Source organism: Tasmannia lanceolata, unplaced genomic scaffold (assembly GCF_043159265.1).
Source record: "Tasmannia lanceolata isolate RefF3 unplaced genomic scaffold, GAP_Taslan_0.1 ptg000005l, whole genome shotgun sequence".
NCBI classification, from domain to species: Eukaryota; Viridiplantae; Streptophyta; class Magnoliopsida; order Canellales; family Winteraceae; genus Tasmannia; species Tasmannia lanceolata.
This window is the reverse complement of record NW_027518682.1, coordinates 2,163,845-2,188,825: the sequence shown is the minus strand read 5'-3', so window position 1 is coordinate 2,188,825 and position 24,981 is coordinate 2,163,845. Positions and strand designations below refer to the sequence as shown.

At 38.9% G+C, this 24,981-nt stretch overlaps 3 protein-coding genes across 7 annotated transcripts; 1 reads left to right on the top strand and 2 right to left on the bottom strand.

Moving 5' to 3' along the window:
* The first annotated feature begins 165 nt into the window (after positions 1–165).
* On the top strand, positions 166–8,886 carry LOC143877061 (phosphomevalonate kinase, peroxisomal-like). Of its 2 annotated transcripts, none has more exons than XM_077378801.1 (11): positions 166–515; positions 794–858; positions 996–1,146; positions 1,295–1,392; positions 1,609–1,721; positions 1,862–1,914; positions 3,007–3,405; positions 6,628–6,732; positions 7,082–7,309; positions 7,725–7,847; positions 8,342–8,886. In XM_077378801.1, exons 2-11 carry the CDS (start codon positions 824–826, stop codon positions 8,600–8,602), a joined length of 1,566 nt encoding a protein of 521 aa, XP_077234916.1. In that variant the 5' UTR covers positions 166–515; positions 794–823; the 3' UTR covers positions 8,603–8,886. The 2 variants fall into 2 exon arrangements, with proteins under 2 accessions (XP_077234916.1, XP_077234915.1); XM_077378800.1 differs by having other exon boundaries at positions 790–858.
* LOC143877060 (Tetratricopeptide repeat (TPR)-like superfamily protein) lies at positions 8,583–11,604 on the bottom strand. The gene has a single exon (XM_077378799.1). It carries the CDS (start codon positions 10,959–10,961, stop codon positions 9,150–9,152), a length of 1,812 nt encoding a protein of 603 aa, XP_077234914.1. The 5' UTR covers positions 10,962–11,604; the 3' UTR covers positions 8,583–9,149.
* A 1,424-nt stretch (positions 11,605–13,028) lies between these two features.
* On the bottom strand, positions 13,029–24,247 carry XLG3 (extra-large GTP-binding protein 3). Of its 4 annotated transcripts, none has more exons than XM_077378795.1 (9): positions 24,058–24,247; positions 22,452–23,437; positions 22,187–22,324; positions 21,955–22,059; positions 21,636–21,821; positions 20,182–20,359; positions 18,341–18,603; positions 15,014–15,186; positions 13,029–13,912 (listed from the first exon to the last, which is right to left on the bottom strand). In XM_077378795.1, the coding sequence occupies exons 2-9, from the start codon at positions 23,427–23,429 to the stop codon at positions 13,327–13,329; spliced, it is 2,607 nt and encodes an 868-aa protein (XP_077234910.1). In that variant the 5' UTR covers positions 23,430–23,437; positions 24,058–24,247; the 3' UTR covers positions 13,029–13,326. The 4 variants fall into 4 exon arrangements, with proteins under 4 accessions (XP_077234910.1, XP_077234909.1, XP_077234911.1 ...); XM_077378794.1 differs by having other exon boundaries at positions 22,184–22,324; positions 24,058–24,246; XM_077378796.1 differs by having other exon boundaries at positions 18,341–18,597; positions 22,184–22,324; positions 24,058–24,246.
* Between the last annotated feature and the right edge of the window lie 734 nt (positions 24,248–24,981).

Here is a 24,981-nt window from a genome sequence, read left to right as displayed (position 1 = left end):
TTCTAAAATCCGTATATCCAATCAGCCCTAGAAAATACATATATTTGCAACAATCAAGCAATAGGGGGGGGGGGGGGGGGCCTTGAGCTGATTTTTGCAAGGGCCCCTTTCATTCTATCATTCATCGTAAAGAAGAAATAGGAAAACACTTGGAAAACCCTACAGGGAGATACCAGTGGCAGTATGACCAATCATGTTGAACGCAGAAACCCATCAAATCATCCGATTGGATCATCTCACACGTACGTGCCACGTGTACGGTTTGAACTGAAGCTTAAAAACCCTACAGAGAGCGGCCCCACTTACTAACTTTCATTTTAAAATAAAGAACATGCCCCACGTGAGAGTGCGCCACGCCTATCAAATATGACCAAGCACCCTTCCTTCACATGTACATGAATCATTACAAACTCCCTACACTTGCTTCTTGGAAAGATTAGGCGGGGAAGATCCAAAGACGCGCCAAAAACCCTTCCATCGAATCCTCCAAATCTCTGCCCCCTCTTTTTCTCCCGGTAATCGTAAAACCCTTTCTCTCTATCTCTTATTACTTTCTATTATTTCAGCAGCTGAAAATCAAAAAGGTCTAAATCACAGACTTATTGAGTTCAATTGATTCAAGTTTCATATTTTAGTTTAGTTTAGTTTAGTTTATTTATTTATTTCATGCATTCTGCGTTAGCTGAATTCTGGAAAAATAAAAAAATTGGAATTCTAATTTTTTTATTATATATATATGTTTATTTCTTCTAGTTTGTGTTACCTGATTGATTCATGTTTTCATCATAGGCAGTCAGGTTCACATTGCTAAAGAGTTGATTGTATGCTAGAGATTGATAAGCAGAGCGCAATGGCAGTGTGAGTTCAATTATTAATCATGTGATTTTCTATGATTTCTAGATTTTTGTTTTGTTTTGTTTTTTGTTTGCAAAGAGTTTGTGTTTTGAGGCCTCTTTTTCTATATCTCCATGGGAAATTTTGTGTTGTTCCTATAGAGTTGTGTCTGCTCCTGGCAAAGTTTTGATGACTGGTGGGTACCTGATTTTAGAGAGGCCTAATGCTGGACTTGTTCTTAGTACGGCTTCTCGTTTCTATGCGATTGTGAAGCCTCTGTATGAAGATATCAAGCCTGTTAGCTGGGCATGGGTGTGTACTTTGTCTAACTGTCAATCGAATATTGTATTTTCTCCTGTGAATTTATATGAAATGCTATCAATCGAATGTGTGGAAAGCATCCACATTCCATTGTTAAAGGGTCAGTAGGTGATAATTTGCTTTCATTGATGTCTTACAGGCATGGTCAGATGTGAGAGTTACTTCTCCTCAGCTTTCTAGAGAAACCACGTACAAGTTATCCCTGAAAAATTCAACCCTCCAGAGTATCTCTTCAAGGCAAGTTTTTTTATTGGGTATTTGAGTTGCGGCATGCATAAGAGCTGGATGTAACTTTCCCTGTTTTATTTGTACATATGTATCTGTAATTTTGTACCATGTGTGTGTATAAATGCAGACCGATGAATTATTTGGCTACTTGAACATTCAAAAATGGTGTAATGGTCACCATTCTTCTATTTCAAGTCATAACAATCTTTTGGCTTAAGATTCCAGGGACTCTTCCAACCCTTTTGTGGAACAAGCTGTGCAATATGCTGTAGCAGCTGCACACACAATATGCATTGACAAGAGTAAGAAGGACGTGTTACAAAAATTGCTTTTGCAAGGTAATGTTATTAAATATTCTGTTGATCATTCTTGTCATTTTTCTACTATTTTTATGTGATTTATGCACTGGGTGTGCGCCTTGTAGGCAAAGCCCTTGTAACACTCAAGAATATTAAGTTTTATACAATTAGTGATGCAGGTCTTGATATCACAATCATAGGTTGCAACGATTTCTACTCATACCGGAACCACGTAGGTTTGCCACTTTTGCTTGAATGTGCTGTTGGAATTTTTATCCTTTTTTATTCCCTTATTTTCTGTTTTTCCATTTTCCTTTTTGGATATAGAAAACTTTGAAATGTGAAATAACACATTAAACTTCTACTGTAATTGAGTTTCTTTTGTCCTTATTTGGGCTTTATAACATTCTTTCTTCATGGACATGTATGCGTCAATAAGATTGCATTTCTGTGTAAGACTTACGTGAGATGAATACATCTCCATAGAGTGGACTACAAAGTTGATCTGTGACAGAAGTGGCTGGCATTCTGCCTTTGTCATTTTTTTCTTTCACATTTGTGTATTATCATGTCCCTCAGTCTTTTCACTAGTATTCGTTCAAGATTCAAGCCAGTTGATGTTTCTGTTTGGTTACATTTTATAGTATCCAATTTCCATGGTCATTAATGAGATGGTTGATAATGCTTAATCCTGTCCATAGGGACACTGCAAGAGCCAATTGTGAAATGGGAAAACATAATACAAGTTCCAGGACATTTGCGTCCAGTTAAATTGGCATCTTTAATGTATGGATTTTGATTTAAGTGCCTGAAAATTCTGTTGGAATTGGTTGAGATTCCTCCACCAAAGGATTGATAAGATAAAATGGAAATTTGTTGGTGTAAGAAGGTCAAGTGAGCCTTTTTTGTTCTATTCAGACACAGTCAAGATCCATTTATTACATCTTGACGTGATATGTGATAGATGATATTTAGACTAAGAATCCCTTTTTGTTGCAACAGTAAAACTTTGATGGACTGGTTTCAATTATGTCAATTTCTTCCTATGTTCTACATAAGTATTTGCTGTTGTTATTTTCTTGGATCAACAATTGATATGCACCATCATTTGCATTTTATTTTACTTTTACAAAAATAATTGCATATACCATCCAATGTTTCATATTTTCTTTAGTGATGAAGTGAGTTATAAGCAGTCCTTTCACAGTTTTTGCACTCTTTTTGTTCTTTTAGTTCCTCCCATTTGCCAGATGTGATTTCCAATCATTCAAGCTGACTAACACTTTCTTCCAAATAAACTACTGAATTGTGTTGAACTTGTTAGATTGAAGTACACGGACTTCCTTTGACACCAGAAGCATTGTCCTCCCTTCCTCCCTTTTCATCAATTACCTTCAACACTGAGGGATCCAATGGAGAAATTGTTGGAGATACGTGCAAACCAGAGGTTGCAAAGACTGGGCTAGGCTCATCGGCTGCAATGACCACAGCAGTGGTTGCAGGCGTCCTTCATTACCTTGGTGTTGTTAATCTCCCACTTTCAGCTAAAAGCCAGAATGAAGAGAAGACAGTCAGTTCAGATCTTGATTTGGTGCATGTTGTTGCTCAAAGTGCTCACTGTGTAGCGCAAGGGAAAGTTGGCAGTGGTTTTGATGTCAGTGCTGCCGTCTATGGTAGTCAACGTTATGTTCGATTTTCACCTGGAGTTTTTTCTTCTGCTCAGGTTTATCCCTCTCTCATCTCAGTGTTTGAATAGACACTCATGATGTGTTATTATGATTATATGCACTCTCAGTTTCAATGCTGTGAGTTTTTAGAGTCATGAAGTTACTATTTTCATCTATTATTAAACCTTATTACTGTGTATTTAACTGTTATAAGATATTCTTGTCAATGATACAAGGAACAAGAGAGCAGATTTGGCTTGGAAAATTTGGTGAAAGAACCAGACTCCATGCTTCACTAAATAAATAGAAGTTATAATTCAAACTGATGAAATTCAGAAGAAGCTGGTTGAAACCTCTGAAATTGGGTAGTTGGATAGGTGGTAGGAATTAGAATAGTCAGACACGAGTTTCCCATTAGAAACAACCTATCTTTTTTTGTTCTACTTGTAAGCACCTAGAAACGCAGCAATGAAGTGGGCAAGCTCTACACTAATGTTTGGTTTCTTCTATTATTAATAATTTTTTTTTGAAAGGTTCAATTATTAATAAATTCAGTTTCTATTCCGAAAAAACTGGAATCAAACTACTGCTACTGGGCTAATTAAAGAAAATTAACTAACTAAAACATTTCAATTAGCTAGAAAAACAATTAATACAAAAATCAAAGTCATATCACGACTCCAGTTTCTAGAAAATTCAAGCAAATAAATTTTTTTATTACTTGGAATGAATATTTACTTTTTATGTGATTTAAGCTTTTTTGCATTGGTGCTGTGCACACAACGTTTACTTTAGTGATGTAATGATTACTTTTTCATTGTGGCAGGAAGGGGATTGAGGATTCCCACAATATACACAGAACTATAATCATCGATACTGTGCCGGAAAAAGTGACATTAAGACACGACTATTTCTGATGTACTAAAATAGTTCAAACAAAATAGCACCTTCAGCAAAACTGTGGGGTTAGTAACAAGAACTTGTTAAAACTAGGGTTTAACAGCCATGGTGTCGAAAGTTCAAGATCTGATGATTCTGAAACTATTACCATCAACGATGGATAAATTTCCTACATCTTTGTGTGTATATGGTTCACAAACAGAATAATAAGGATGTGGGTTCCTTCTGCAAGCCATACCACATTTGAGGAATGACATCCTTCATTGGCCTATAAATATCCAGATGCTTCAAAAAATGTCATTATACGTCTAAGAAATTCATAATGGCTCATAAGCTTTAATTACAGATCAACCCACTGCAAGGAACTATAAATGAAAAACAACCAATTAAAGAGATGTTGTGATTATCCACCATTGAGGTCTAACTGTCAAAGTAGGCATTTGCATCAAAGTTCTAAGCTGTTTGAATGTGAATTTCAGCTCCCAAACCATGCCAAGGAACATTGGGTAATTAAACACTAACATAAAAAGACTTAACTTATGTTTTGGATTGCACAAGATTAAAACAATTTTGATGGTGTGGCATCTGTCCCATTCTAGAAATGTTACTTGAGGTATCTTTGTTCTTTGCGAACATATTTAGATATATCATGTTTGGATATCAGGATTCCCAAACAATTTTTTTTTCTTTTCCTTTCCAAATTCACAAGCAGCAACCACCAAAACTGGGGCTCATCCGAAGAGTGAACCTGATTCATCAACTGATTATGATCTTTACATCTTATCTCTCCATAACAGATTATGATCTTTATATCTTTTTCAAGAGGCATACATAGAAAAATTTTAATTTCTGGTATAGGAACCAAAGGGGCTGTTTGGATCTAGGATTTTTCTTTAGGAAATGAATTTTCCAGAGTTTGGGTCACTCATTTTCCCTGAACTTTTTTCCAGAATCGAAATTTTCTCTGTTTTTCTGGAAAAGCAACCATGTTGAACGTTTGTTCTTCCATGAATCCTTTTTCCATAAAATTTTTTACCCTAGATCCATGCAGTTCCGAATGCTCTGCTACCATGACTTCTAGAGATCTCTGCACTTGATCGGAATTCCACAACACTGAAAGAAAAATATTCCATATTGCTATAATTTTGAGCGCATATATCTCACATCATAGTCGCGGATCCAGTTCTCCAAGCGATTCATTGCTAAGATAAAATAGAGAAAACCAGACAACTAATCTGGGCACAGAATGACTTATGATATGCATAAAATCCACTCCCATGCGTTCCAGATATTGATATTGCAGTGTCCACCTTCTTCCTAAAATTTTTCTTTGGCACGGCATAGTAACATAGGTAACAGCCTGATATTGTTTGATCATGTCGGCTCTTCTCCATGCTATTTCATTATTCATATGTTACTATATTTTAGGTTAAAATATATTTTTTAGTGATGAAATGCTTTATGAAAAAAGAGGAGAAAGGGAGCCTCGACCGAGAGGGTCAAAGGCAGCATACAAAAGAAAACGAAATTACAGCAGAACACCTATTAAGTTTAAACATTATTACAAGAGATGGATTCTCTCTTTCCATGTGGTCTTTGTCTATGTCGCAAGTCTACCTCAATTTAAATGTTGTTCCTAGGGAAGTAGAAGTTACTCGTGTCAGAGTTTTCCCAAACAGTCCTCCCAATACTGTCATGTTTACCAAATATTTATCATTTTATCAAATATATAGGAATATTTCTATCATTGAAACATGGTCTGTCTTAATGTGTAAGTGACATAATAGGGAGGGATTTTAGGAAGTTCCCTGACATGGGTGTGTCTTCCTAGCAGCTCTCTTGTTCCTATAAAGTAATTTCAGAACATACCAGCATCATGTAGTGACAGCTATCCATAAATGGTTGTAGTGACAACTATCAATAAATGGTTGCCGGCTTGTGTAGTGCCATGGATTTTTTCTAAATCATTACAAATGGTCATTAATGTGTATTTCTTTCATAAAAACGGTCATTAATGTGTTGATGGGTAAGTGGCTTATTAGGGAGGGCTTTATGAAGCTCCCTGATATGGGTGTGTCTTCCTAGCAGCTCTCTTGTTCTTATGAACTAGTTTCAGAACATCCCAGCATCGTGTAATGACAGCTATCCATAAATGTTTGCAGGTTTGTGCAGTACCATTGCTTTTGTTTAAAGCATTACAAATGCAGTGCCTAATCTTTTAGTTTCTTGAAAACTTGCATCTGAAGTGTGTTGGTTATTTTTTAGGCACAACTGAAACTGAAACTATTTCCATTACGTTTAAAATTTAAATTTATGTTGACATTTTTTTTCACAGAATTTGCTGGAATTTGTATAATTCTTTTGCTGTGGAACTGTAGGTTGCAGTAAAGGGAAAGCCATTACAAGAGGTTATCACTGATATCCTGAAAGCGAAGTGGGATCATGAGAAGATTCAGTTTTCATTACCACCATTGATGACCCTTGTGAGTATTATTGTATAAAATTCCTGGTGGTTGCTTACTGATTGTAGAAATTACCCAATGCAGTTTTATAATTCCCTTTCAGTTCAAGGTTTTCGACCAGGAGTGAAAATATTGTAAAGTATCAATGCATATAACCTGATGTATTTATTTTTCTGTCAGGCAATACAACGTATTTGTAATATTGTTGGACACCAACTTGTATCATATGGTGCAATATTTGTATAGGTTGGAATTGGAAAATATATGTCAATTTTTGGGGTGCCTGATATGTAGAGAAACCTGCGTCCTTTTTCATTATATGTGAGCAACATTTCCTTAATGTTCAACTTAGTAGGTGTTGTTTCTGCAGCTGTTAGGGGAACCAGGAACTGGAGGATCATCTACGCCTTCCATGGTAGGTGCTGTGAAGCGCTGGCAAATATCTGATCCTGACAAATCCCAGGAAACATGGAGAAAACTGGCGGATGCGAATTCAATGCTTGAAATGCAACTGAAATCGTTAATTAAATTCGCAGAAGAGCAGTGGGAGACATACAAATTTGTTGTTGAAAGCTGCAGTCGGTGTACATATGAAAAGGTAATTTTTTGCTTGTATGAAGAATAAAAGTAAAAATTGAAGGAGAGAAGATTGGCATCTGACATGCTAGCGTAACTTATGCTTAAGGCTATCCACTTCAGTGAATCTTACCAACTTGTTATTGTTCAAAAAAGAAACAGGAAGAACAAAAATAAAAATCATTGGCTACTGTTTATGGGCACTACTTTTAAATGGTAATGTAACTTTCTTGTGTGAATATTTTAGCACCTTGCAAAATTTAGTTTATACGACAGGCTATATTTGTATTTGTATATTCCTTTGTTTCTTGAAAAAGGGCTATATTGCTTTGGACCTTTCCTAATTTCAACTATTTTGCATAATTTTCTTCAACTTTACCGCAGATATGATTTCTGTGATGCTCTGCTAAAATGGATGAACTGTGGTGTCTGAACAGTGGATGGAGCAAGCTGGTGACCCAAGCCAGTTAGCAGTTACAAAATCATTGTTAGGAGCAAGAGATGCCATCCTTCAGATCAGGTTTCATATGCAACAGATGGGCAAGGCAGCAGGAGTCCCTGTAGGTTTCCTTTTCTTCTTTATCCAATGTATACTGAAATAGGGGTTTCCAACTTCAGACTGCCATACAAAAATTCCCTATTTGTGCAATAGGCATAGTAATAGTTTATGCCACTGTTAGTGCCAGACCAGTTTTGCCTATGAGAGAACTATTATTAAATTTATTGGTCATTTTTTAACTTAAGCCATGAGCAATACTGTAATTCAAATCTTCTTTTGACCTTTGCTTAGAACTTTAGGAAATCTGCCAAATTGTTTTTGCGCAAAGTAAACAATTCGTGTAACCATAATACTCAAGCAGCCATGCTGGGGTCATTCTCAAACGATTATGGAATTTTCATATTTATTAAAATAAATTGTTTACGGGCAATCACTTGAAGAGGAGGATGCATGTTTATGTAGTTCTGCATTCATGCCCCTGTAAGTCATCATCATGCAAGTCTATTTCAGTGGTCAATTTAATCCCATTATTTCTTCTACTTTCCAACCTTGCAGATAGAGCCCAAATCACAAACTCAGCTTTTGGATGCTACTATGAATATGGAGGGAGTCCTGTTGGCTGGAGTTCCTGGAGCAGGTGGTTTTGATGCTATTTTCACTGTTACTCTAGGAGAATCTGGCGGCAACGTAACCAAAGCTTGGAGTTCACTTGGTGTTTTAACCCTGCTGGTTAGAGAAGATGCACGAGGTGTTTCTTTGGAAAGTGGTGATCCACGACAGGAAATCTCGTCTGCCATTTCTTCAATCCATATTTAATAGAGGCGAGGTTCAAAACCTTATTTGCAGTAGATAAATTATCTCCATTAATGATCATAGAGTGGTTGACAATCTTCATCTTAAAGGCTAAAATTAGCAAAGATGATTTGTTTGAACTTTGAAGGAACCGAAGAATTTGAGTACAGTGGGTGAAGCCAAAAACTGTTACCCATAAATGGAGAAAATAGTTTCTTTGGTTGTTGTAATTTCCTTTTGATGAAGGACTGTATATTACAAAGTTAGTTCTTCTCATCCTATACTATACTTAATATTTGCTTTATTCATTTGATTCAGGGTTACAGCCATCTGATCAGAATGATTTGGTAGTTTGTATATAACAAAAATAAAATTGAGTCTTAAAGGTTACGATCTTGTGTTCAAGAATAGAAAGAGGCACCTGGTTTTCTCTTCTGAAACTCAGCAGTTACCATTAAAAAAATATGAAAACACTCCTGATCTTTAGTTCATCTTGAGGAAAAAAATTATGAGAGAAGGATGAAATGATGTGGCCTTTATGATCTGTAATGTTTGGTCACAGACAATCCATTCACCAGTAGTCCCCACAAGAGCATCTCCCCTCTTTGAAGTGATGGAACCGGTTTCGATCCCTAACTGTGATTGTTCGCTTGAAAATCATGGAAATTAAACATGTGAATGTATGGCAGTCATTACACATTCGAAGGTTTTTAACAATTCTTATCTTCAATCCTTGGCTCGTCTGTATGAGAGCAAAAGCAATTGCTAGCTTCTGACTATGACTGCCGAGCAGTCTCCTCTTCTCCTCCTCGTCGACATTAAACAACACCTGTGTTGTGTCTGGAGTGTAACCTTCAAACCTCAATTGCCATCCCATCTGATGGAGCATTTCATAGACTTGATTACTGTGTGGGTGTGACTTGTCTTGTGAAACAAACTTGTGTACCTTCCTCTTCACCTCTACCGTGCTGAAACCAGGCATTTGTGATGAAACTCTCTGCACCATATTGATTCGAGCCTTCGCTACATCATCCCACCTGAGAGCTTTTGCGTATATATTCGATAAAAGCATATAATCGCCCACATTATTTGGGTCTAATTGGAAAAGATTTCTACTTGCTTCTTCCCCAAGTTCCAAGTTGTGATGAACCTTACAGGCACCGAGCAGGCAACGCCATACCACCTCATTTGGTTCCGTGGGCATGTTCCTGATAAGTTCATAAGCTTCATCAAGCTTCCCAGCACGGCCCATGAGATCTACGAGGCATCCGTAATGTTGAACTGTAGGGACCATCCGATGCTCAAATCTCATTCTGTTGAAACACTGGAGACCCTCATCAACAAGCCCTGCATGACTACACGCACTCAAGACACCCACATATACGATATCATCGGGCTTCAACCCTTTCCCAAGCATATCTGAGAATACCCTCAGAGCTTTTCTGCCTTCCCCATGCATTGCAAGCCCTGTGATCATGGCACTGTAGGATAACAAGTTCTTCTTGGGCATGTTCTCAAAGATAGACAGCCCTTTCTCTAGACACCCACATTTGGCATACATGTCAATCAAGGATGTTTGTACTATAACATTTGGACCTCTCATATTTCTGATCAGGTAACCGTGGGTGCACCTCCCAAAATCTAAGGCACCCAAATGGGTACAAGAAGAGAGCAGACTAACTAAAGTGCTCTCATCAGCCCTCCAACCCTCACTACTCATTTTCCCAAACAAGTCTAGGCACTCCTCCCACAAGCCCAAGCTATTGTGGGATGCAATAAGAGCACTCCAAGAAGCAACACTTCTTTGAACCATCTGTTCAAACACTCTGCATGAATGCTTGATCTCCCCACATTTTCCATACATGTTGATCAAACTGTTCTGCACATAAAGATCAGATTCCAACCCAAACTTAAAAGCATGCCCATGAATCTGCATTCCTTCTCTAAGAGCTGACATATGGGCACAACCCTTTAGAAGAGATGGGTATGTGAAATTGTCGGGTTTCACATCTCTCTCTTGCATCGCTTTATACATGAAAAGTGCTGCCTCTGGTTCACTGTCCTTGACATATCCTCTGATCATGGTGTTGAATGTGAATTGGGTTGGGTCATCAATCTTGTGCAAAATTGAGGAAGCATAGTCCATGCTACCCCATATGGAGAGAGCGCAGGCTGCAATGAGATTGCTCGCAGTGCAGGCATCGAATCCGAGCCCGAACTTGAGGATTCTTCCATGGGTCTGCTTGAATTCATCCATACTATTGCATTTCTGCAACAGGGAGGAGCATTCTTGCTCCCTTACTCTCAGTTTTGAGCTCTGCGTGGGATTCTCTGGCGTTAAGTATAGATGGGGTTGGTGAAGAACTGAAGCTCTAATCATCATGTCGTTGGTATCACCCTTGGCATCACCATCAAAATCGCCATTGGATTATATTCATATTAGATTGCAGAGAAAACCCATCATCATTTACTTGGTATGTATAGCATAATATAGAGAAGACCCATGGTTATCAAGTATATTAAGCAGAATTGTTATAATATAAACCCCATGATATCAATTTGTAAAATGAAGCTGTGGAACTCTGCCAAAGCTACAAAGATCTGATTATTCATCATCAACACCTCACAATAAGCTAACATAGAAAAACCACTACCTCAACTTGGAAACAAAAGCTGTGGCTTTCTGATGAATTATAGGAAAAGGGTCTGCTTGTGGGATGCTGTTAAGATCTTCATTGTCATCTCCATGGTGTTCGAGTTGCTGGAACAATGAAGAGGAGAATTTGGACAAAACCCCATGATTTTGATCTGGAAAATGCTGATGAGAATATGACGTAAATGGAGGAGAATGTATAGAAATTGCAGTCTCTACCGTCCCAGGTCTGAAAATTTCTCCATTCCTGAGGTTGAAAAACTCTGTAGAGTGATCAGGGCTTTGAATTTCATCCATTAGATACAAAGAAGATAAAGGCAGCAAATAACATCGTCAGATTATATGAGTTTAGAATTTATGGACAAGATAATGTCAGGAAGATAAAGGAGGGGGGGCCTATTATTACAACCCTAAAACTCAGGCACTTCCACCCATGTAAATTTGTCATTGATTTCAAATGGAAGTAAACTAAAATGGGTGGAATGCCTAAATTTAAAGGGTTTGGCAGGGGGAGATCCATATGTTTCCTGGTGGGAATTCTAACGTGCGCCAGGTAGGGACCTGTCCTAAACCGACACCATTGGCTCGACTGCAAGGGCGTGGCTTTTTGTGTGCCCAACGACTGGCCCAAAATAATTTGGCTCCGATTGCACTTGAGCCCACGTTAGATTTGCCACCTCTTGTTTTTGTAACATTTTCTAAGATGCGCCCGGTGTGTTCAAACCCAAACCGGTACCCCGTGATGGGAACAAGTGACGGTATTAGAATTGGCCATTGGAAGAACAACTACCCAGAAAGTCACTTTATGGTAAAATGCAATTTGTGGGTCCTACAAGGGCCATAGGGCATGTTAGTGAAATTAGGACCGTTAATCTTGTACAACATCACAGACTTGGTCCCATGTGAATAGATCCTGTAACTAAGATAAATGGCTAAAAATAAATAAAAAAAATCGACGGATTAGCTTTTCTTGGCAGAACCCTAAACGGGACTTGATGGATATAAGGGCCCAGGATCATCCAATCAAGGTGCTCTTAATGGCATTTGGTTGTACTTATAGTTCCATCATCAATGTGGGCCCGTATAAAAGGGTAGGCATTGCTTCTTCTGAAGGGCCCGCAAGGATCCGGTGCACGGGAAAGTGGGAGCCGCAGCAGGTGAGCCCGACCATGGATTGTGGACAGTTCAAATCTGTACTGGTTTGGAGAACACTAGTCTTCCTATGCTTAGCTCAAAGGATGAACGGTTGAATTGCAAAGAAAAGCCAACTTGATGTTTTAGCTAATCGAACGGTTAAAAAGAGCTTGGGCGTGCAAAAGGAGCCAGATCATGGGGGTGGGCCCTGTTTAAGCTTCCTATAGCAAATATGAAAGTAGCTTTCAATTCATAGCTACCCGAAATTGTGCTTCTTCATCGCCTAGTTAACATAAACAATGATTATAATTGTAGAGATTTTATACGGTGTAAGCCTTCATAGTCCCGTATTTTTAAAAAAGTACTGTAGGGACCACACTATAGGATGATCCAAACCGTTCATATGATGGGCCACAACGTCCAAAAAATCATTTCCATAGGAGGATCCTAGCGCTCCGATCCATAGAGGTCTGTCATTGATAAGATCTTATCTTGGATTGCATTGTATCCTAGGTTAGGATTATTCCGGATAAGTTCTATCTCACATGATTCCTATCCGCAAAACGGGCTTAAAGAGCAAATACACCTTTGGATGGGATTACAGTGGTCCTTATTTTTTGAAGATGAGGTGCTTATCAATATATCGTGGATAGTTGTGCCATAAACAATGAATAACTAATATCTTGGAATAGATCTTATGCAGGATAGATAGTCCTGCAACCGTTATATTTACTGTCGCCCCATATTTGACATGAACACACGAACAAGCTTTACAAAATCACTTGAAGAGGAAAGAAATGGGAGAGATACTGGAACTTAACTAAAGCACCCTTTTAACACCCCCCAATATTTCCTCAACTGATAGATACAACATCACAACCTGTTTGATTGAACACCAACATACCTCTGTAAAATTCCCATGCAAGAAGCAAAATAGAGCATCAGAGGCTTATATGAAACATCACTCCTGTTTGATAAAAGGCGATGAACTTGCATCAGTACTGTAAAATGAGTCAAAGTCCCCGGCACCGTAAGGGTTCTCGTCCTTCTCGTCCTCCCACTTGAGCACCTCTCTTATGTACTTGAAAGCCTCATCCACTGATACACGATCTCGAGCTCGCGATTGCCACACAAACAGCTTAGTGCTTGTGACAGATGCATAAAGATCCTTAAACTTCATCGCTACGTAATAGTATGCTTGGTGGGCGAGGGACTGGTTGTTGTTGTGGGGCCTCACAGGACTGAAATCTTCAAACCATTCACAAAAGTTCAATGGGACCCGGTTTATCTTCTCCTCAAAGAGGTCATACTTGTTGAGTATGAGAACAAATGGGGTGTCACGAAAGCACGATTGCCGGATTGTGGTCTCAAATAACTCTTTGCTCAGCATCATCTTGTTTTGGAGGGATTTGCCATTTCCGGAAACCGACATTTGGTCATAATCGCTGAGGGAAACAGAGAAGATCACTGCACGGACGTCCTCAAACATTTCCACCCACTTGCACCCCTCGTTCATTCCCTTAGTGCCTACTCGGATCAGTTGGTATCTAGAGAGGAACAAAAAGATGGTGGAATGATTAGAAATATAAATTTTGCGCAATTTCAGAAGTTGATCATCAATGCAAATAACATAAAAAAGAAAGGGAACACAACTCTAGTCTTCTAAGGTGCAAGGTTTTTTTATTTTTTTTACTCAGAAATTATATCCATTTTGTTTTTCCTACTAAGAAATCATATCCGTCGTTTCAATTAATGGCCAGATATGATTAATTTAGAAAGCCAAATAAATTCATAAAAGGATACTGCATGGGACATTTTTTTTCTTCTCCCTATCAGTGACTTCAAATTCAGTAATAGAGATCTCAGACAGTAATACAGATCCGATAAAGACTATTTTAACTGATTGAATGTGGACCCTTAGGGCATGTCTGGCAGCCCAGATTTTTTTTTTAATGAAAAATTAGTGTCTCCAAGAGGTGAGAGAGGGGTAAGACGCGTGGGAGAAGGAGAGAGATTTGGCAGGGCACAATTAGGATGAGGGTGAGAAGTGGCTAAAATTCAGGAAAAAAGTCGATCCTATTTTGAGTAGAGTTTTTTGTTTCCTAATTTTTAGCCATTGCTCACCACTTACAGACACCAGTTTCCTGATTTTTAGCCACTTCACCTGCCCTACCTCTCTCTCACCACTTGGAGACACCAGTTTATCATGAAAAAAATTCATGCTAGCCAAACGTGCCCTTAGTTCATTTTCTTTTCAACCATCCATTAGCAGCCCTGACCAGTCCTATGGATAGTATGGATCATCTGATTGGTGCAATTTTTTAGTCTCTAGGCCATCCATGATGATACCCACAAGAGGCATTCTGGATCTCAATCATACATGTACCAGACTAAAGCCATCGACAGGGGGAAGAAAATGGGTTTCACACAGTATACTCTCCCTAATAATATTTTTTCAATATCTTCATGCAAGTGTGCAGATGCACTGATTTTTATCCTTGAAAACCTAATATTGATTAATCACCCACTAATTAGTAACATAAAGAAACGGGAAACAACTAATTGAATAAAAAGATGCTCCTTTTCAGAGACTTGATTATTGTGACTATATGATTAAAAAGCAGGGTAAAGAGGAAGCAAAGTTTTACTTGGTAGGAGGCTGAGATGGAGCATCAGGATTGTCACTGTACGGTTCTGACATTGGGCTGCGGTCATCAAGGGAAAATTCAATGAAAGCCAGTCCGTTCCCTTGAGTGACTCCTTCTGCATATAATATGTCTCTCTCGTTAGGGTCATACTCGTTGCTCGATACCTCAACCGCCTGCAGAGATGATACAAAAGAAGGATACTCAGGATACACACATAAAAATTGCAAAAGCTCATTTGAGAAAGGCAAGTGTTTGTGCATGCAAACCATCAGTTGGAGACAAAAGTTGAAACTGTATTCGATGGAATACGGTTAGCGTCCAAAGGTAGATGACCTTGCTCTCAAACTCTCTATCTTCTCGTGAAGCTGAGGAGTTGGAAAATGATTATGAGGAGGATGAGATCCAGGATGTAGTCATCATTATGGCTAGAAACAGGGCACCTGGTCTTAAAGGGTTCTCCATGGATTTTTTTCCCATGAAATGTGGCCATGCATTAGACAAAACCTAGCATTAGACAAAACCTAATGAAATTGATGGAGTTTTTCGAGCGTCAGACTCTTAAGAAAGAAATTGAAGCTGCCTTTGCGACTCTCCTGCCTAAGAAAAAGGTGCCTCAGAGATCAAAGGGGCTTTTTATCCATCTGGTAGAGAAAACTGTATTCGAGTGAAATTGTCGGTAGTATTTAGTATTACAAGATTCATAGCCAAGGCGTTATCCATCTGGTACAGAAAACATCTGGGAAGATTAGTATCTTACTACCAAGGGGCTTTCATAAGGGAGAGCAGATCCTTGAGCAGGTGCTGATTGCCAATGAGTGTCTGGAATCGTGGAGGGAAGGTGTTGCCGGGTTTGTGTGCAAAAGCAACTTAGAGAAAGATAAAACTATGTGAATTGGGACTTCTTGGACTCTGCTAGTACGAAGATGTGCTTCAAGGAGAGGTGGATAGGAGAGTGCATCAGAAACCCTTCTTTTTCATTTTTGGTGAACAGAACCTTGGTGGGATCTTTTCTAAGTTCTCTGGTCTCGGGCAAGGAGATACCTTGTCTTTGCTCCGACTCACATTGGTTAAGGAAATGCAGAGTATATTTTGAGGAGAAGTGTCCATAGTGGTTTCATGAAGGCGTGGGGATTGGGCGTAGGGCAGGATTCTCCATGTCACCTCTCCTCATCTCGCCGTTCTTCCTCAATCTCTCTCTTATTACTACAGGTGATCTCCTACTTGGTATCAGAGCTTGTCCAAACAAGGCCGGTGTTGTTTGCTTGTGTTCCGCTCAAGATGACATCATGGGGAGCCATACGACTGACGTAAGGAGTCTTACGGATGATGTCAGCAGTCATATGACCCTAGGGTTGGAGTGGCAAAACAAAGTCTCCAAAAAGGTATGGGTTGTGGTGGTTTATGAAACTTGCTCCATCATTTATAAAGGCTATTTGGGTGGTTTTCTGTTGGGGTTTCTCCAGAAAAAAAAAACTGATCGAGTGTCAGGTGTGGAGCTGTATATTTGGACATTTTTGGGTTAGGTAACCAAAAATTTTCAGTCAAGTGTCTCACTCTCAGACCATATATTCTGATCTCTCTTGATTTAGAGGTGTTTTGAGGAAGTTCTGAAGTTTTTCCCTCTTGAAAAGTTGCTTGTCTGCTGCTGGTTGGTCTCGGGAGAGCTAGGTTTTCATTTGAGAAGACTTTATTTTTTCTAGCGAGTTTTTGGAGTGTAGAAGAGGGGATGTCGATGGCAACATTCTCTGAAGCTACTTCTGTGGGGACTGGAACTCCAGGAAATGGATCTATTGGGGGGAATCATGGTGTCTTGATGCATATTGAAATCACCATGGTGAAGTGTGAGAGAAAAAACTACCTCAAATGGTCTAAGTCAACCAGAATGTATATCGGTCAAAGGGGAAAATTGGGATATATTAATGGTGGAATCAACTGCAAAGTGAAAATTAGCAGACAAATGAGATGTGAAAATCTGATGGTAATGTCATGATTACTGAATTGCATATTGTCACACATTGGTTGGGGCACTTGTTCTCAAAAACAGCAAAAGAAATATGGGACAAGGCAGCACGAAACCTAATCCCAGAAGAAGAACATTGTCCGGGCATATCAATTGTGGCAAGAAGTCTCCCATATCCAACACGAGAAGAAGAGCTTGTCAATGTATTACTCTACTCTTTAGAGTCCACGGGAAGAGTTAGACCACTACTAGTTGCTCATATGGTATACAAAAAAGGATAGAAAAAGGCATCATGGAAATGTCGAACATAACAGAATCTTTTGACTTTCTAGATGGGCTGAATGCTAAGTATGAACTGACTCGTGTTCAGATTTTGGGAACAGATGATCAATCCTCACTGGATGTAGTTGTGCGTGTATGCATGTGCACGCACGTGTATCACCATGTGTGTGAATTGCCTAAGCCTTCACTTGACACTACTAGTGCAAGTGCTTGTCCATCCTGGGTCATTCAATCAAATGGTTCTCTTGGATGGGCCACGGCCCCAAATAGTTCTCATTGAACGGTTAATAGTCACAATTGAACGGTTAATAGTCACAGAAGATCACGATCGATAAGCACAATACAAGATAGAGATGGAATGCACCACTTTGGTCACATGATGCATCACGTAAATTAAGTTATCCTTTGCCCAACGGTAGACTGTCCAATCGATGGGCCACCTCTGGGTTCACAGCCTCAAAGTAGCATGAATTGAGTGACCCTCAGTTTTCTCACTATCCTCCCAATCTTTAACTTTTGGACAGCTAACAATCGATGGGCCACCTCTGGGTTCACAGCCTCAAAGTAGCATGAATTGAGTGACCCTCAGTTTTCTCACTATCCTCCCAATCGTCAACTTTTGGACAGTTAACAATTATAGGGCATTGATCCCCCAAAGATGCAATTGATTTGACAGTTAGGATGACTGGATCACTGCAATTCAGGGTTACCACCCATCCAAGAAGTGAGCATTAATTTGACAGACAAGATTAATGAACATCTCTCTCTGTCTCTCTCTCTCTCTCTCTCTCTCTCTCTCTCTAAGTAGAGACAGTGAAGGTTTCAATAATGCAATCTCTCCTCCTCTTTTAAGTAGAGAAAAAGCATTGGAACAAGAGGAAATTATGCACATAACTGTGGCATAGAGTGGCAGAAAAATCCATTACGACTCCAGCCATAGTTTATACAAACTGATAAGAAAGAATAGAAATCAATATGGAAGCTGAAGGCTTTTCTCACACGTAAGTGTGCATGTGTATCTAAACATTTATTTGTGTGTTCCTTCATATGCGTGAAAAATAAGGTCAAAAGATTGTTAGAGATACCTTGTTTAAAAAGTAGTCAGCAACATCTGGAAGAAAATGAAGCTCATTTCTTCTCCTATATGTTTCCTGTATGGCTGGATCTCTCCACATCTCATCAACCAGTGGAGCATATTCACGCGTTGCAGCAGGGAAAAAAGCATCCAAGTCTCCCATGGCTATGATCTCCAGAAGCCAGTCAGAAAAAATCTTTAACCTTGTATTGATAGAATATACACATTGATTGATTGCATCACCTTCAGCTTCATGTTCACCTTCACCTGAAACTATCTCAAAATCAATTAGTGGAGCCACTATCACGAGTTCTAAATCAACAACTTCATCTTTTTCCTAAAGGACTAAAGACGGCAATACAGGAAAGAGAAAAGATATAGATGCAAACAACATGAAAATCGTTGATAAACTGAGAAATTATATGGTGCCCGATCAGGCATGTACAAGAGCAGGACATCTGCCCTTGGTATTTGATCCAACAACAGCCCCTTAAAAAGTTGAAAAAGTGGGCTGCTGTTGGATCAAATATCAAGGGTGGATGCCCCGCCCTTGTACATGCCCCTCCAAAAGTTGAAAAAGTGGGCTGCTGTTGGATCAAATATCAAGGGTGGATGCTCCGCCCTTGTACATGCCCGATCGGGCACTGTATAAAATCTCTGATAAACTAAAATAAATGTAGGGTTGCATGACTATGTTTTCTTCAACAATTTTGCATAATTATAGATATCATTTAAATACTCCATTAACTTCTTAATTGATTTGATCAGAAACCAAATCAAAATTATTTCGAGCATTTTTTAAATACACTTCTCCCACCACAATCATACTCAGAATTGTCAATACATCTGCTCCCCTACATAGTAAATCTTATTTTTGAATCTTGGAAATAGGTGCACAACCTCTAGCTGGTTCCAAACATTGCATTTGATGAAAGTAAATCCTCTAACTCATGCACCAGTACTAATCTAACTGTTCAGTCATACATTCATGTTTTCGTGTAATTGTTGTGTTGTCGACCTAATTAGGAAGTGTGAATTATTTGTCGTCTATAAAGCAGATTAGGCCATTTCTAGACACTTTTGGCTGGGCTGATGGTTTCTGAAGCATGGAAAATTTGGCAACCAGATTATGTATAAGCACGGTTTGAAATTTCGGTTTCAGCCTCAGCCGAAATTTCGATATTTCGGCCGAAATTTAAAACCATGTGTATAAGCAAGGGTAAGGGATCCCTTGCAGACTAATCCATATCAAAAGCTAACACCTCATAAACAAAAAAGCGTTATATTCTTCCTAGAGCCCTGCTATAACTCCATCACTCCGATGCCGTTAGCTACAATTCTCCTACGTACCTACACAGATACACGCATATACATGGATGAAACAAAATCCTAAGAAGAATTAAGTTATAGTAGTTCTGATAGTTCCATTATCGCTCAAGAAAATCAAAAGCCAAACAGATCTAAAATGGTGCAATCTTGGTGATGTGGCTGCATTTTATGGATCTTCTTATGTCTTTTATTCATATGTGTTCGTTCAATAACTTTCTACATATAGGAAAGCAACAAATTCTCATTTCTACATTGCAAAAGTTTGCAAAGTTCAAAGCAAGAAACTTCTCATTTTCTAAAATCCATTTACTCAACCATTCTGAAGATTAGAAATATGAGAAATCAAGACTTAGAAGTTATACGAGTGTGATTACTGAAGAGTTACAATTTTTCATCTGGACATGGAATATAATATGAAATATTCAGGGAAATGAAATCAACATGGTTGACAAACTTGAAATAGGAATGCAACAAAATAATAGATCAGGAAAACAATATCCAGGGCAACTTAATGAATATTACCTGATGCAGGAGATTCATCATGTGGACCCGGTGCTTTCAACCTAGACAAAGCTTCCTCCTCGAAGCGTTCACGTCCTTCAAGTAAAATGCTGAGATATTTATACATATTGCTCTGGATCATTAGCTTAATATTTTGCAGTTCTTCCTGATTGAATGGGCTCCCATATAAAATCTTGGCCTGTTCAGTGCCACAAAACCATCATGAAAGAGGTACAGGCATCATGTCAAAGAAAAAGGGTGTAATAGCCAAGACACGTGAAATTTTTTGCTATTTTATGCCTCCAAGACACATGTGTCGCATGGTACCAGAAATCTACTAGACCCTTAAATTCTGGTATAGCTGATTCTAGCATTTGCAAGTTATTTTTCTGGCTTGATTTGAGTAAGAGGTTACTATAGATAAATTTAATAATAGCAATTGGGACCTTTTTTTCCCTTTTCTTTGAGAAAGGATACCAATTGGGACATAACTGATGTCCTCTATAAAATGGGAGTAGTGGTTTCTGAGCTCTAGCTCAGGCTGAGCTCGAGCTCAGAAACCTTTTCCTAAAGCAATATTCTACTTTTTCTTTTTCCTTTTTGTATTTGACAAGTACCAGCAGGGTATTCTATCGTATACAAGAACATTAGGAACAGTATCTGTCAAGATTAACCGATAAGGGGTTGGCACGCCGGTTGGCGTCGTCGGTTTGCTCCCCATAGACGCGAGTTTGAATCGCCCCAGACTTACCTGATGCACATGGTTTGCGGGTGATTGTGTGCATCCGTAGGGATTAGTCCTGCCCTAAATGGCGTGGGGATACCCTATGTCATCAGAAGAAAAAAAAATTATCTGTCCAAATTGATTTGGACAGGGATGGCCCATTGTCACATATACAGATGTGGTAGGTGATAGGGTCTGTTGACTTGGTCAGGGACCATGAGTCCAGTCTATTGATGCTAGTCCCATTATGACTGGATGATCTTAGACCTTTGACTCAAAGGCACCCTTTATGCATATTTCCAAGAAGAGTTTAGCCATTAATTTTGCAGCAGTTATACTATGAATGAGATGTCCATTCAGTATGAGGCTTGGGTCAATAGTGTTGCCTGGCTGTTACCATGGTTTTAAAATATTGCTATTTCAAAAGATCATGATACGTCAAAGTTTTACCATTCAAAAAAACAAAATGATACATCAACGTTTTAAAAATATTGTGATATATTGCCTGATTTTCTTTTGAATGGCAGTGATATATTGCCTGATATTTTTTTAATGATATATTGCCTGATATATGATGACAATTTAAAATAGGGAAGTGATATTTACGCCCCTTTTGATCACCAGGGACACCCAGAGCCAGTGTACGTGGCAATCAAACCCACTGGGTTCTTCTGACGTCAAGTACATTAGCTACCCCCAGTAATCGAACTCATACATAGGCCATTTAAAGAAGGGCACAATATGATCATACCTGCTTGAAAATAGTGCTGGTTCCTGAGCCATGAAGCCCAAGTAGAAGAAGTTTCTGAATTCTCTTCTGCTCTAGATACTCTGGGACAGTTCTTCCAGAACAACTAGTAGGCTCATCCCTTGCTTGATGAGAATTTGCATGGGGTACCGGCAGTGAAAATAGAGAACACACCAGCCGTGTTGATGCCTGACTAGCAAAGAAACACATCCAAATCGTTTTTACACACTTATATCTAGGGGATATATTATTGACACAGGTTATATCAGTAGATTTCTTACTGGTGTTGAAACTCTAACCATTTTGAAATAGCCATATGTACCTTTTCCCAGATGTTTCCCTTGATATTATTCTGACCTTCTTCTTCATAACGTCCATCATCATAGACCCAGAAATGCGTATCACGTGGACATTGCACCTTTGCCAACTGAAAACAGTATACACATCTATCAATCATGCTTCCTCGAGGACTCCATTCACAAACCAGAAAACATATAAACAGAAAAGAGTAGACAATAGAGATCCAGCTTTCAGAAACTTGAGAAGTTTACCACCCTTAGTATTCTTTTTTCAGTCTTCGTGATTTCGCGCCCATTGAAATATACTTTAGTATTTCCGTTGCTTGCATCATGACAAAGCTTCCCAGAGAAATTCAAATTTGAACTAATGATTCTATCTGGGTTTTCTCCCTCCTGTCAAATCAGTGACAAAGAAAGTTCCTCAGATTATTGCAAGTGTAAAATGATAGGGCCTCGGATATCCAAAAGACAACAAAGCCAGAGGATACAAATGAAAATAACATACAGAAGAAGCTCCCACCTTTCCCCAAAGACCCGATTCCTTGTCATACCAATAGCTCCCTGGCTTCAGTTTCCGTGGTGGTAATGGACAACCGAGCAATTCTGCCATTTCTTCTTTTCTCAGTGGTATTTTGTTCACTATCAGTTGCTCTGGCCTAAGCTGATTTGCAGAACACTCCTTCTCTGCCTTCATGATTTGCTTGACTTCCAGGGGGCTAAGCAGGGAGGATAACAACCTTGAAGTCTTGCCTAATTTCAAACGCTTCAACTCGTCTATTGGCTTACCTATGCAAGTGACACACTTACGCCCTTCAGGCATCGAACCCATTGACCTAAGCACACAATTACTGCAATACCTAGCATCACAAACCAAACATGACTCTTTACTTTCCCACTTCCCTTTACCACACCTAAAACAAACCTTTTTCCTTTTCTTCTTGTCCCTTTTCGAAACTCCGACATATTCAGGGGAAATTGGCATCTCCACATCGACCTCTTTCCTTGCAGATCTATCCACAGTTTCAAAAGTGACAACCGTAGCTCGTTTTACTTCATTTCCTTGCTTTGGTGGGCTGCTTAGAGGACTATGAAGCGATCCTTGAGAACCCGAATGAGAAGCTGAAGAAAAATTAGGGTTTTGCAAGACTGAAACAACAGATTCTGAGCTCCCTGACACCCTAGGGCTTTGCGGGGGAGAATCTGTAAAACCAGCAATACGAGAAACAGGCAAAAGGATTGGTTCGATTACAGGGGTGTCCTCACCAACCGCTAATCTTTGCGAATCAGAGAGTGATTCAGCAATTGAAGCTGTTGGGATCGTTGGAAAATTTACATTGACTGGATCGACCGTAGGCAATTCGTAAGACACTGGTGGACCATCATACTCCAAAGCAATTGAGTAATCAAGATTGTCTGATTCCTCAGGTAGAGGAGTTCCTGGGGGGAGCATCTTTCTTAATGTTTCCTGCCAGTTGTTTCCTTCTTTGATATCTACCATTTTTTTTTCTGAAAACCAAACAAGTCTTTGTTAAACTAAAATCAAAACCTACAACTGAAAAAGTTAGAACTTTCAGTATTCTTATGACAATCAACAAACAGAAGGAACAAATTAAAAACCCTCCGAAGCCGAATTCATGCTTCAAGGGAACTTAGAGTACTACTAACACAATCAAAGCCAATAATAAATACTCTGCATCGATCTCACTTCTACAGTCAGAGGAGTATCAACGAATAGATTCGCATTCAAAATCAATGCCGAGGTCAACACGAAACATGATTTTTCTACATTGTCAGGTAGAAATACACATCTAAAACCACAAATTTACAATCCGAACAAAATTTCCGAAGAAACTTTAAATTAAAAACCCTAAACCTAAGAAGAATTCAAGAAAAAAAAAAAAAAAACCAAGCTTACTATTCTACTCCAAGGGTTTCGTTGCAGATTCCTAGTCAAAATCGCACTTCTACAGTCCGAATTTTAAAAAAAAATTGAATCAATACGACCTATTCTTACAGTAATATTTAAAAAAAAAAAAAAAAACCTATGACGAATACAATTTCAAAGAAATCGGCCAAACTTTTTCTAGAAAGTCTAAGCTTTGAACAAAAACGTGTAGTAAGTATACCTGAATCAGAGACTTCAAAGTGCTCCGAGCTTGAATCTACGGATTCTCTAAAGATTTACTCTTCGAAGAAAGAGCAAATCGAGATTTGGATTTCTTCATGGATGAAGAAAAAGAGGAGTTTCAGAGCGGGAGAGGATTTGATGAATCTCAAAAGACTCGAACCATTCGTGCGACAACAGATAAAGAGGTTGCTCGTCAGTAATAGGCAATTATAAAGGGGGAGAGATTTTTCCACCCCACTGTATGATGAATACACCCTCCTTTAATATGATTTGACGTCAAAAAGCGTTAAAGTCAATTATAAAGGGAGACATTATTTTTTCACCCTCCTGTAGGATGAGTACACCCCCCTGTCAACTTGGTTTGACGTTCATCTCCCCTATAAAAGGGTTGCTTAAACAGTCGATCGCATGAGGATGAGAGTATGAGACTATGTGAGAGAGTGGGACCGGTTGGACACGTCAGCGATAATTTGGGCCCAATTAAATTTGTATTAAATGATAAAAAAGAGACGACTTTGACTTTGAACGTGCAAAACTACTCCCGTTGTTTTTAAAAAAAAGAAAAACCTTTCCTAGAAACGGCCGTGTGGTTTGAGTTCAGACCACCAGAAAAGAAGACTGTAGTTTTCCAAATAAAGGTTTTGGGGAAGGGAAATCTAACGGCTAAACTAAACTTAGAACGGTGAAAAAAGGAGTGTCATTATTAAAACAAGGGTTGGTGCAAGGGGCATCCATTAATGTTTGAACTATCAATTGTGGGGAGGAGAAATGATAGATTCTCCCCCTTTTTATACAAGGGCAGTCCCCTCTATTGTAGAATCTACTATAATAAGCTGGATGGAAGAGAAGGGAATTTTTTGATTTTTTTGAAAATTATATGAGAATTACACATCACTTTTTTTGACTTTTTTTAACAAATGCA

Bases quoted from the DNA above. Each gene is read 5' to 3' on its own strand.
- LOC143877061 (XM_077378801.1), top strand. From the start codon at position 824: ATGCTAGAGATTGATAAGCAGAGCGCAATGGCAGT. The intron at 859-995 runs GTGAGTTCAATT...TTGTTCCTATAG, and splicing joins AAGCAGAGCGCAATGGCAGT to AGTTGTGTCTGCTCCTGGCA. The intron at 7,848-8,341 runs GTAGGTTTCCTT...CCAACCTTGCAG, and splicing joins GCAAGGCAGCAGGAGTCCCT to ATAGAGCCCAAATCACAAAC.
- LOC143877060 (XM_077378799.1), bottom strand. From the start codon at position 10,961: ATGATGATTAGAGCTTCAGTTCTTCACCAACCCCATCTATACTTAACG.
- XLG3 (XM_077378794.1), bottom strand. From the start codon at position 23,429: ATGGTAGATATCAAAGAAGGAAACAACTGGCAGGAAACATTAAGAAAG. The intron at 21,822-21,954 runs GTACATATGGCT...TTTGCTAGTCAG, and splicing joins AGGGAAACATCTGGGAAAAG to GCATCAACACGGCTGGTGTG. The intron at 20,360-21,635 runs GTATGATCATAT...GGCACTGAACAG, and splicing joins CCAGCACTATTTTCAAGCAG to GCCAAGATTTTATATGGGAG.